Consider the following 13,168-nt stretch of genomic DNA (forward strand, 5'->3'; position numbering starts at 1 on the left):
TAATATAATCTTATAGACTAAATGGACCGCCTTGAACAAATACTGTCACGATACACAGGCTGCTCAACCCGTTATCTTCTTTACATAACCGGATTTGATTCTGCTGAGTGCGCACGCGCTCCTCTCCACTGCACCACTTTTACTACCGAACCTGACAGAGCCAACAGGTCCATTCACAGAAAGGTGTGCTGCTACTGCTGCTGCTACATCAACTTACACTGATGAGCTGCCTTAAGTCAGTTTACTCTATAGCAGACAGAATCGTGACTCCGCCACAGCATGCGCCAAAATGTCCCTTACGCAGTGTTTACGCATCAGGGAAATGCGCAGGTACACCGAGCGCTGAACCGTGGCTGAAAAAAAAAAATGTCGTTTTTTGTCGTAGTTTTCCGTAATTTTGATCTGCATTGGTTATGCTTAGCAACGCCAAAGACCAGGCTTAAATTAACCACTGGTTGCCTGGCTACAGCCTTTCCGCTTTATTTGCTCGCAGGGTGAAAGGTGTGATGGTACTTTATGTGAACAGGTAAATGGAGATAAAGACATGCAGTCAGTCAAGCAGGAATATACTACCAGCTCTTATGTGTGCTACAGGAAGTAGTTTTTCTAAAGTCTAACACAGAACAGAACATGACATTATTCTGTAACAGACATAACATATGGTTTAAATTGAAGGTATGAGATGAGATTGAGGGAGCTAAAGGGTTCGAATAATGCACATTAATCCAACAGTGGCCTACTACAAGATAAAATCGATAAGCTTTGAATATTTCAACTCAATCTTTTCACTTCCCCCCCATTTCAATGTAGGCCTATATTTACCAATGCTGTCAGCTTATTTCTGTGTTCTCTATCTACATTACATCACATTATATTTAATGTCTTTATCGTTGGAAAATACGTTAAAGTACAAAAAGGTTATTACATAAAAAATTACATTATTGACTTTATACATATATAGATTTATCATTTATTAGAGAGCCATTAAAAAATAAAGCATTATATGACCTCATAACAACTAGTTATATATTCATAAAGTTAAAAGTTCAGTTGTCTATTTTGAATACAGTATAGCCTGACTGTAAATGACTGTTTCATGCCTGTTTCGTTGACGAAGTAAGCCTTAAACCGGTATTAAAATGTTATTAACCATGTATTCGTTCTTTTTTTTCTCTTCTTTTTCTAATTTTCAACTCACTAAAGCTGTCACTGTCTCTTACCACAAGACTGACTTAGATCTCTTCAAAATCTTATGTCAACTGTTATTTGCTTAAAGATATGTTAACAGATTATTAGTTTCCATTTGGTACAGTCAAAGAATTAAGTGATGCTTCACTGTTTGTGTAGTATTAGTTCACATGTTTACAAGGTTCACAGGAATATGGAACAAGCCCATTTCATTACAAAACCAAATCTTTGCATCTACATGATGGCATGTGACATGTGATGACTGCTGTTTTGTTCACCAGCAGGAGAAGCAGAAGTAGCAGTCACACAACCATGACTCTAAATTTTAAAGTTGAAATGTTATGTCGAAATGAGTCAGCGGTCAAACTGGGCCTCATGTAAGTCAGCTGTCTTTGGCTTTATCATTATTGACATAGAATGACTGTCAACAATAAATGTGTTTAGGGCAGCAAGAAAAGCAAGAATATTTATATCCAGACTATTTTACATCTACCATATTGACTGTAAATGTGACTATTTTTCCATAATTTTTTTTCATAATTACTATGCTTATGATGTATTCCTAATACGTTTTTCTTTCTTTACTATATGTTAAAATGTTATAGCTATGTAATAAACGTGCAATTAAAACATCTGGAACATTCTAAATGTTCTGTTTGATAGAACATTTTTAATTGCTACAGCTGCAAACTCAGCAGAGACTATTTGGTGAAAGCTTATGTCGAGTTTTCCCATGTTTCCAATCAGCTACTACAAGTGCAAAAAGAAGGTTGAGCACCATGTAGTTTGGGAGGTGAAAGTGAAGTTGTGACACAATTTTATGCTTTATTTTCTGAACGGAATACACAAACTTTACTAAAAGAAAAAATGGGTCCCTGGAACACTGTTTAGAGCTTAAAAGCTACCAGGAGAGTTACGGTTTCACTGCGGGCCCCCCACTATAACTTCTCACATACAATTTTATCTTCAAACAGTGTTACGGGGACTAACATTTCCCCTGGTGACAGTTTGTGTATTGAGTTATGAACATACACCAAAGAACCTGTACACCTCTCCAACTTTCAAATGTTTCTACCAAAACTACATATTGCACCTTTAAAATGTATACCTCACATCATTGAACAAGTAGGCTAGTAGTACACTTATTAGAGAGGCAGTTCATGGTTAATAAATGTGTGTTTGCTGAGTCATGCCTGCCTACATCCAATATTTTTTTCATCTGATTAAATACTTTCTGTTAGAGTCACCAAACCTCCACCCTGCTTTATCTACCCTTTAATACAATGTTTTCATTGCTGATAGCACCGTTAACATATTTAGTTGGTGCAGTTTCATGTTTTATATGTATTAAAGTTGGACTATATTGTTAGTTAACCATGATCAATTAAGCCTGGACAGTTAAGAACACAATAATTTTCAAGGTTACTGTTCAGGGATGCATCATTAGATGTCTTTTAGAAGTTCAGAGGAACCTGACGATGTCCATATCACAGTTTATTTAATCTTGTCCAATGGAACTCAGTTTAAGGATTAATTTATTACCCTGTTCCACATTGTGCCAAGTTCAATTAATTATTTGTTGTGCTGTATGAAGACTAGTAATTCAGGCAGCTGAAGCCTCTTGAAACTGCATAAAGAAAACAAAGTGAGAGTAGTGACAGAGAGTAATAGGGACACTTTGCTCTCTTGTAGCCTTTTCCCAGCAACAGCCTGATTTGAATATCCTTGCAGGACAGGATGAATTATTACAGTGCCTTGAAGGGCATAATCGAGATGATCAACATGTAGAAGTTGTTTGTTCAGTGCAAGCTCTGTGCTGCACAAAGGTTACTGCTTTCACACACCCAATGCAGTCATGGGATTTGGTTAGTTTTCATTTGTAAGTGCCCCTTTCTATTCAGGTAGAGTTTAAACTCCATGTATATTGAATAACCTTCAAATTTTCAGTTCATACTACTTACTAAATCCTCAATTTTCTATTTAATTTACACTTTTCACTACATCAGACTTGTACTTAACAGATTAACTTTGGAAACAAACTGTAAAATAATTAGTTTATGACACATTATTTAAGATGACGATTTGTGAAGTGGAGCAAGTCTGAGAAAAAACTTTTTAATTTAATAGTTTCAAAGTCTCCTCTATTTTAACATTTTTAGCTCACCTTGTAATGGTGTAGTTATTTCAAACATTAATGGGCCTGCTGTATTCAAGTGTCCCAGTGAGCCTCAACAATGAACTGTTATGCAGAGACAGACCGAATACTGACGCCTCTAAATTAAATTTAACCAAGCTAAGGCACTTTGAATTGTGCAGCTAGTTTAAAAAAGACAACATTTGCCATTTTCTAAACCAAAAACTTTAATCAAATTATAAACAAGAACAAATGACAAAAGTTGAGGAATTAAGAACAAAGAGTCCCGAGGGTCCCAGAGAAAAGCCCGTCATCCAGCAGGTCTTGAATCCGCTCTCCAGCATCAATCTGCGGCCTCACGTTGATATGGGTGCCGCTGGCCTCAGACTTGACGCCGGCATGGTCCTGGGTCTCCAGTTGAGCTCACCGGTCTGGTTGTTGGCAACATGTGCTGTCACAGCCATGGCGGAGAGGACAGTTTACTTGGACCTCTGCCTCATCTTTCTCCTTTTACGCTTCAGCCTGGGAAATAATAATAATCACAACAGCTCATCAGACACACACAAAAAAAAAAAAAATCTTGAAGCACCGTGTAAAATCAAAAGCTGGTTACAGCTGCATGGCTGCAAAACGTGCGCCCTACAATCTCACCTGCGCATGCGCTTCTTCCTCCACTGCAAAAGAGAAACATCGTCTTAATTACTCGGTTGATTCGTGCATTTGTTGAACAATAACTGTACGCTTCAATGAAACTAAATAACATAGACACACAAACACATACGGAAAACATGACTCTTTAGTTAAATAGGCCTTCTTAAACATGCTACCACTCACTGCCCGTCGCTGTGCTCGGGCTAGCTAGCTAGGAAAAGTTAACATCACTTGAAACGATTTTATACTCGGATGTAAATAAAAATAACAAACCTTAGCCCTCATGTTGAGAAGAGGAGGCTGTAAAGAGAGCGCAAATGGGAGGATTAGTAAGATTGCTTTTTAAATGAACGATGATTAACTCGGATTGTAATCGTAAGAGTTGAGCTTCTACGTACCAACTAAAGAGGAACCGTCTCCACAGAGGACGTCACAACTTGGCGACGTGTATTTATAAGAGTGGCTACTGGCTACGTCACTTTTAGTCGCCTGCTTAAATTCCTGCTTAAATGTTGTTGAAACATATGCTACAACAGTTTTATGTAAAACCTGAGGATTGTTTAAGAGTGTTTGGGGCCATACCCTCTGGAGTCTGTATGCTGTATACATTTCCACCGAGGATTGATGGCCGATAGTTAACTCTGTTATCTCCAGCGAGCTCATTTTAAATATGTTTCTCTAGTTCTCTTAGTAATAACATCAGGTCTATAAGAACAATGTTCTAGAAAGATTTAACAACATTACCATTTGTCATTTCGTATTGGAATATATTTGTGGATGGTGTGGCATGGAAGAAGGTCTGGCTGGTACCTAATCCTTATTTGATCACTAATAAAATTAAGGACATTTATTTTAAACTCATCCATAAATTAAAGAAGTTCTGGCAACTTTTTTGTGACTTCATTAATGAGAAAATCAATAAAGATTGTTTTTTTTGGAAGAATGTATAGTTTGGCCTCTGGGAAAGCAGTACACAGATAACCACTTGTGTGTACAGTGAACTTGATAAATCTTTTGATCACAATGGTCAAATTTCACATACATAAATCTAAATTCACAACAAAAAGAATATATGCTTCATTGCATTTAGTTATGAGTTTAAACAATACATGCATTCAGTTCAATACTCTGAAAAACTAAAAGCAATTAAAAATGTAACAGCTTGTAGTGTTTGATATTTAATTGTTTCGTAGACTTTGAACCCCACTCCCCCTAGTGTAAACTGTTCTTTTTTCTATAATTTATTTGTATACACAGATACTAGACAATATTTTCAGACATGTTAACACTGGTGCCCTCGAATTTCATAGTTCTCTCCAGCTAATATCAACACCTCCAAACAATGGGAGGAATCATTCAAAGAGGGACATAATGAACAAGCAGTCCAATGTGGAGGGAGTTTGACTGGAAAGTCAAAATGCGATACTTTAACACCCCATCCATCACCTCAAAATACAGCAGTACTTCTGAGTTGTGCTGGAGGGGATGTGGACTAGTGGGGGATTTTACACACATTTTTTGGGACTGCCCAAAAGTTGTAGACTTTTGGAAGAAATAAGTCAGATTCTGGGCATCAATCTAATCTTGGATCCTTCACTCTTTATTTTAGGTATAGCTCCTGATACCAACATGGACAGAGACTTGATTTCCTTGCTTACAATTTTGCTATTAATAGCAAAGAAAACAATAACAGCATCCTGGCTGAAACCACAGCCTCCCAACATAACTCAGTCAACTGGAGACAGGGATTAAAAAAATGTTTTCATCATGGAAAAAATCACAGCCAGATTACATCTGATGTAAAATGGGCACCAGTGATGCAGATAATGTCTGGGCTCTAGTCACCTCTTAATATTTTTATTTTTAAATTAATTTAATTTATTTTACTTTAAATGTACTTGTCTATTGTATAGAAAAATACCAATATGTTTGCAGAAGTTCTTAGTCAATCAAGGAAAAAGGATTGAAAAACGATGTGAAGGCTGCCATATGTGTGGTTATATGCATGTAAGTAAGTTTATGTCTATCTAATGTAAGTATGAAGGAAAGGGTGTGTATACATGTATGGATGTGTAGTTGTTTGGTAAAATGACATGTTAGGATTTCATGAGAAAATGGACAAATGTAACTGAAAAGCATCTCCTGAAATTGTATGTTATTTATATAAACATATCCTTTGGCTCTTTAAGGTTGATAGCGAAAGACACAAGTGAACTAATACACTTTTGTAAATCCAGGCTGCAGCCCTTCCTGTACCAAACCATTACGTTGTCAGACATGAGTCTGCACTTCTTTGGAGGGTGTTAGTATTCTTCCCCACATTCCTCATTTGACTTCTGATAAATGCAATTAGTGAAAAAGCTTGCGAAGGGCGACTCTTCAGAATCATAAAAACACATTCACTCATCGTGACAATCAGCTGAAACACACAACCAATAAAATGATGTCAGGTGGCTTTTTAATGTTTCCAAAAATAGTCTCTGAAAGTGGGATATGTTTTACAAAAGCATCCATATATCTAACAGGTACGGACTCTTTATGTAAACACAGACTGTCAGACTCAGTGGTGGCATTACAAGACTGAATGCTGAACCCTTGGCAGGAGTTAGACCTCAACTGAAAAAAAGAAAGTCATTTATATTGATTACTCAAAATCGTAGAAATGTTAGACACTGTTAGCCGAGTAAACCTACAGTAGTTGTGTGAAGTATACACTATCTACGAGTAGATGGACCTTAGCAAGAGTTGTATAAATGCGGAAATTAGGCTGAAATCACCGGTAATAATTACTGATGATGTCAACCTCTTAACTTGTGTAAATGTCATATGACACCAAAGATCAAGACAGGTGTTACACATTTCAGTCCACAAGTTAACACACACATTTCAAAATGCATGGCTATAGAGGTATGACCTCTAGGAAGATGTTTAAATCCTACACAATCACACTGACAAGAGTATTGTGCAGTCATCATTCTTGGTTGCTCTGTATTTTATTTTTCATTTCATTTACTGTATCTAAGGGGGGGTAGACAAAGGCCCAAGGTCGGTCAAATGGTTCGATGTTCCAGTGAGTTAATGCCCGGACACAACACATCCTTCTTTTTTTAATATTTTTAGCAGAGTTGTGTCCTCTATTAACAGAATAAGGATGTCTGAAGGACTGTGAGATTTATTAACGATGAGCATTGTGTGTATTTTAGGTGGAGTGACAGAATTTAGGAGCACCATCATCCCAGACTGACATCAATTAGATTCAGAGGTATTCACAGCGGCTATACCCGCAAGTGCCTCAGACAGCTGGGACAGAGGGATTGGTGACGTCTGTTCTTTGGGCCTTCAGATGTCAGTCAGAAATTTACTCTGCAGCGTCAGTCTCCATTGCCTGTCCAGTTGCGCTCTCAACAGTCTTTGAAGCCTTAAAAAAAAAAAAAAAAAAAAAGATTGAAAGGAAATCAGAAATTTGCAGATGTTTTCTTGTTCATTAACATTAAATGCACAGCCCTGTAACTCACCTTCTTTTTCTTCTTCTTCTGAGTCTTACGGCTGGCTGAGCTCTGAAGCAAAGCCTTCAAAATGTGGGGGGGGGGGGGGAGAAAAAAAGTAGACAAAAATGACTTTCAAAATCTTGCAGGGGCACATCACATCATACATCAATAAATAATTGCCGGTGGAATGCTTAGTCAGCTAACAGCATGCTCCAGCAGCCGTGTTGGTCCAGTAGTTTATTCTCGGAATGGGAGGCAATATCCACCCATCAATCATGTTGTACCTTCAGCTCTGGGTCCTCCACTTCATGCTCGGACTTGTAGAGTTCTGGCTCAAAGAGGCTGTTTGTGATTCGCAGAGGTCCATTGGCCATGAGCAGCACGGTGAACTTGAACTGAGCGACAACTTCACCTGAAGGTTGAAAGTTGCAATATGAGTGACATTCAGTGGAATACTGGTTCATCAAATGTTCCAGGTATCTAAGGCCAGACCAGGTGAACAACTTGTTGTAGTGCATTTCATGATACATCATATCATTAAAATGCATGGTCCAAGTTATTTTCTTTGGAGTTGCTTATTTAGACAGGCATAGGCTGATTCTTGTTGACACTGAAATAGCACAAAAATAAGCAAACAATAACACATTTGCATTGTTTTAGTTTTTGTGCAACAATAGCTAAAGTTACAATAATATATATATGACCTACAGGGTCCCCCGTGCACAGCCAAGCTACGCTCTCAGGGGCCTGTGGTACGCTGAAAATGACTTTACTGTCACAATGATATACATCAAGGAAATGTGTTTTACGGTTATCAGACATGATAACACTGAACTTACCTGGCATTACTTTAGGACCGTATTTAACAACCCTTCAAAGGTTTTCTGTCAACTATTTTAAACTACGCCGTGATGAGGTTACACATTTTTGTTACCAGTACTACCTGTGCAATAACTTCTCTTTCTAGGGATCCATTTTTTTTACCATTTAAAAATAAATTGACATTTTTATACCTTACTTCCTTTAGTTCATGTACAAACAAACCCATTTCTTCATGCACATGAATCATTCCCGTAGTGTTCTACTCACTCTCTTTCTCATGCAGCACGTTGAACGGCTGTACCAGCTCATGTTTGGAACACTCCACCACGCCCAACCTGGCCTTGCCTTCTTCCTCAAACGCTCTGAGAAAATGAACACAGAAGATAAGAAAATATCAGGGGTGACACTTTGGATAATAATGAAGCCCTGAGCAGATATGCATCTATACTTATGATTTAATCCACCCAAGAGATTTCCAGATGTTTTCTTTCGGGTCTGGACTTATTGATCGCATTATCTTGAGATAACAATGCTGGTATCCCTGTGATAAGTTCATTTCAGTTGTTTTCTCAAGACTTTTTCCTTCCAGTAATTAAGATAAAGCTGGTTTTCCCATATTACCATACATCTCTGTGCTTACCTTGACATGACAAAGCTTGTTTTCTCGTGATAATGGGACATTTTCTGACGATCGAGAATACTAAACAATAAGGCTGTTCATTGTGACAGGTCAGACCTTGACATGACATGCTGCCATTACCTATTTCTATGTTTGTTTTGTGCTTTTGCAACTCTGGGGATATGGGATAAAACAAAGTTGAGATCTCCAGAAAAACAACCAGAAAATACTGTTACTCTTCATCACATGGAAATGAACTTAATAACATGTATGGACGCATGTCTGCCTAGGGCTTCCCCCAGGATTTATGTGCAATGACCACAGTGATGAAACAGATGTGAAGTAAAGAGACGCTACCTCAGAGTGAAAGGCATTGTATCGAAGCGTCTCTCCACCTCGCTGAAGAACGTCCGAGAAGCCTTCATCTTCAAGCCGTAAACCTTGTTGGGGTCTCTTTTGTACACGGTGGTCCTCTGACCGGCATCTTTTGCCTGAATCCAAAACCAGACACATGAATAACCTTGCCTTTGTGAGACTTTTTAAAATGAAGTGGATTTATCTAACACAGTTGCCTCTCACCTTTCCCTCTCCAGTGCTGATCAGTACATCCACTGCGTACACCTCATGCACCTCAAACTCGGCCTTCTCATGGTCCTTTCTACAAAGACAAAGTGAAAAAGGTCACCCAAAGGTTTCGCACTCATCAGGTCAGTGAAAATCTCTGGCTGGGTGAACTCACTTCTGCTGGTCCGTTGGGTTTTGGATGATCGTTTTCTCCCCATCAATCACGTGTTGTTTGAGCTGATGGGACAGCATGCCTGTACAGAAAAAAGGAACAAAGTGAGTCAAGCATGTCAAATTTAATTTAGCCAATGTAAGGCATTGGAGCTTGAAGGTGTTAACTCACTTACCCTCGATAGGGGAGCACTTAAATGACTTAGCGATCTTGTTCCAGGCTTCCGTCACCTGTGTGTTCTGACAGAAGAGACATAGAAACGTTTATTAGAAGAGGTGTGAACTGTGATGCCGTCTGATCAGTGGTCATCATGGTCGGAGACTTTACCTGGTTTCCTGGCTTAACAAGACGCAGAGCAGCCTCAGCACAGAGGTGAGCTGCTTTGATAACATCAGCCTTCCGTCCAGTCAAAGGGTTTTCCTAAAGACACAAGAGGATCTTTTTAATAAGAGGTGAAAAAAAACAAATACTGATCTACCAATGACTGACATCACAAAACTTAAGGAATGTTCCCAACTCAAACTTTTATAAGTTAAGTCAGATTTTGTTCCTTCCGGTCTTCAGTTCAGCGCCACAACACTCACTAAATCAGCCTACATGAGTCTCAAAATGACCTGCGAGGTGAACCTTCAGACACCTGATGGTCATTAGTCATCAGACACCAGAGAAACAATCTGAGCTTGAGTTAACCGAACATCTGTTCACTGGTCCCTGAGGCCACACCAAAAACCTTGGGAGAACGATGGTTTTCAACATTTAATTGCTTAGAGGGTGTTCAACAGGTTTTCTTCACATGTATTTTTGTTTTGGAAGGGAGAAGTGGAGAGGACTATTTTGGAATATTCAGCTCCTGCTCAAAAATGATTGAACTATGAACAGTGAAGAATTCCTCCTCCTCTCACTGACAACTAAATTCTCTGCAGCCGGGGTGCTGGGGGCCTAGTGGTTAGTTAGCGCGCCCCATATTCAGAGGCAGACTGGTGTTCAGGTCCGAACTGTGGCTCTCTGTCCCAGATTTCTGAGTCTATCCACCATCCTATCTCTACATTAAAGGCATAACCACCACCTCTTAAAAAAAAAAAAGTTCCTCTGCAGCCATGCGGTTGCTTCTGTCTTGCTCTTTTAACTAAAGCACAGCTAAACTTATGCTCTTCTGTCGAAATGAGATTCCATTTTGAGTGGTCTGCACTAATTGTTCAAACATCCACCCTAGAAAACATGGCTCTTGTGGGAATGGGCACCAAAGTGCAGCTATTTATTTTTCTTTAAGTAACTTACCTTGGTCACTCCTACAACGAAGCTGTGAGCCACGTTTGAGATGAAGCCATCGACATGCACACCCAGGTCACTGTAAACAAAAATACCCCAAAAAAGATTAAGAGAGGGTGAAATTAAATATCCCAGAATTGATCTAATACTCGGGATCGGCAGGAATACATTTGGTAGCTTACAGTTTGACAAGGTCCCCATCCTTCAGTATGACATCAGGGTCGCTCTTCAGGGGGGAGTGATGGCATACGCAGTTGTTAACCGACACACAAGTAGGAAAAGCGATACCTGTGGAAAAAAAAAAAAGAGAGTGAACAATGAAGTGCTGAGTCAGAGACAATTATTTTCAGTGCTGAGAGCAGCAAACAAGACTTACCTTTCTTCATTTCCTTTTCTTTTTTGAAGACTTTCCCAGTTTCTGCCATGATGAAGGCATCTCCCTTTTCACACAGGCTGAGCACAGAGACTCCAGCCAAAGCTGCCCCGACCACCGTCTTCAGAGCCTCTGCAGGACAAAAAAAAAAAAGAAGAGACATCATGATGTGGTGAAAATGGTATTGAAGAACACGATGTATATTGTTTTTGGCTGTCACTAAGTAATTAGTCTGTTGACCATTTTCTGGGTCTTTCAGTTCATCATCTTTCATTAAATTAGGTTATAATTGACCAAGGTGACCTCCCATAATTCCTATTTTTTGAACAAGTGACACCACCTTGGATAGAAAGTGTAGTAACCATGAACCTGCCCACTTTTAAAAGGCTTATTTTATTGACCCGTGACTCGTGCTGCCATATTACAACGAGATCAAATCATTTCACTAAGATGATATTACACTAGCTAGAGCTGAAACATGCAATGGATTGTGAAGCACCCACTGCATTCAATTATTTTCACTTCTAAGTAATAATAATGGAATGAAAATGACCATTTACTGCAAATTGATGTTGAGCTGTGGGAATTTTTAATAGGATTAGGATTACTAATAAATTGATTCTGACAGACTTACACAAGGAAAAACATCAAATTGATGACCTTACACCACAAGTACACTTTCTGAGATTAAATACTAGTCATAGGTAACATAGGACTTAAAAGTTTAACTTGTCGGCAGGAGGGAAACCTGATGACTCTACAGACTGACAGTGATAATATGGAAATATTAAGGTTGAACAGGTGACAGGTGTGAATGACTCATGAGAGTGACTCGAAACCCTTCAGGAGCAAATGGAAAAAATAAAAAAAAACATGACAATACTTATTATTTGTTTGTTCATGGTTAGTTTAAAATCCATTAATTTAGTAAATGACGTAATTTAAAAATAGATAAACGAGTGGGTGAATTGTAGTACGCAAAACTCTTTACATGACTTCACATGTGAACATTTAGGAACAACCAGGTTTCCATTAAACTCTCAAGAGATGCAAAATTATTCGTTCCGATTTGAGTTTAGTTCAACGTATTCATTTAAATGTCAACTATTCTACTTGTTGGAACAAACCCCGAAAGGCGTCTTTCAATTTTGCACTTGTCATTGTTATCTGTAACGTTAGCACTCACGGCTAGCTAACGCTCGCTAGATCGGTAGCTGCAGCCACAATGCTAGCAGCCTAACACTTAGCTCTCATGCTAACGTGACAGCAACAAATAACAAATAACGACTTAAATTTAACAAAGGTCTGATTAAACACACAGATAGACACATGTTTCCTTCCAACTAAACAACGCTTTCACGCTTTCTTGAGAGAAGTCGCGTAGGCAACAGCTGCAGCACATGGCACAGCTGCTGCCTGGCTAGCTGACACTGCTAGCTAACGTTACGCGGATACAAACATGCCCGATGAAGCTGCGTCCGACTTACGATTCGCAATCTCGGCACCCATCTTATACTTGGTGACGACCAAGTCATCGGCGATGGTCTGCTCCTGTGTCTCGTCATCTCCAGACATGTTGGGCAGTGTGTCCGCGAACTCAAGAGTAACTTTTTTTTTTCTCTCCCCCGGCGGGTGTCAGTCAGTCAGTCAGTCAGTCACAGGATGAACCACGCTGCTCTCTGCACCGGCCCGCCCGACTACGGCTCGCAGCCTACGATCAACTAGATCCCGCCTGCTGCCGAAGAGTCACTCCGCAGGTCAAGATAGTTCACCGCGCCTTTGCGTGGCGCTTTGTAGTAGGGAGTGGTGTTCAAATCTAGGTGTTTAAAAATACGTTAATGGAATTTAAATTGTGGATAGTCTGGCCAGTAAAATGCGGATTTATGCC

The 13,168-nt window shown here is 39.3% G+C and overlaps 1 protein-coding gene and 1 long non-coding RNA gene across 2 annotated transcripts; both read right to left on the bottom strand.

The window, feature by feature from the left end:
* Nucleotides 1-3,524: 3,524 nt before the first annotated feature.
* On the bottom strand, nucleotides 3,525-4,477 carry LOC109984948 (uncharacterized). Its single transcript, XR_002278005.3, has 4 exons — nucleotides 4,372-4,477; nucleotides 4,247-4,273; nucleotides 3,974-3,996; nucleotides 3,525-3,844 (listed from the first exon to the last, which is right to left on the bottom strand). It is a non-coding gene; the product is annotated as an uncharacterized lncRNA (long non-coding RNA).
* A 1,937-nt stretch (nucleotides 4,478-6,414) lies between these two features.
* pa2g4b (proliferation-associated 2G4, b) lies at nucleotides 6,415-12,980 on the bottom strand. Its single transcript, XM_020635128.2, has 13 exons — nucleotides 12,768-12,980; nucleotides 11,284-11,412; nucleotides 11,090-11,195; nucleotides 10,917-10,986; nucleotides 9,966-10,058; nucleotides 9,814-9,877; nucleotides 9,642-9,720; nucleotides 9,482-9,560; nucleotides 9,260-9,393; nucleotides 8,551-8,645; nucleotides 7,746-7,873; nucleotides 7,489-7,542; nucleotides 6,415-7,391 (listed from the first exon to the last, which is right to left on the bottom strand). Exons 1-13 carry the CDS (start codon nucleotides 12,853-12,855, stop codon nucleotides 7,332-7,334), a joined length of 1,179 nt encoding a protein of 392 aa, XP_020490784.1. The 5' UTR covers nucleotides 12,856-12,980; the 3' UTR covers nucleotides 6,415-7,331.
* Between the last annotated feature and the right edge of the window lie 188 nt (nucleotides 12,981-13,168).

This window comes from Labrus bergylta, chromosome 12 (assembly GCF_963930695.1).
Source record: "Labrus bergylta chromosome 12, fLabBer1.1, whole genome shotgun sequence".
In the NCBI taxonomy this organism is placed as follows: Eukaryota; Metazoa; Chordata; class Actinopteri; order Labriformes; family Labridae; genus Labrus; species Labrus bergylta.

Coding starts and splice junctions, on each gene's coding strand:
- pa2g4b (XM_020635128.2), bottom strand. CDS start 12,855: ATGTCTGGAGATGACGAGACACAGGAGCAGACCATCGCCGATGACTTG. Junction 10,987..11,089: donor GATGGGGACCTTGTCAAACT/GTAAGCTACCAA, acceptor TTTTGTTTACAG/TGACCTGGGTGTGCATGTCG. Junction 9,878..9,965: donor TTGTTAAGCCAGGAAACCAG/GTAAAGTCTCCG, acceptor CTCTTCTGTCAG/AACACACAGGTGACGGAAGC.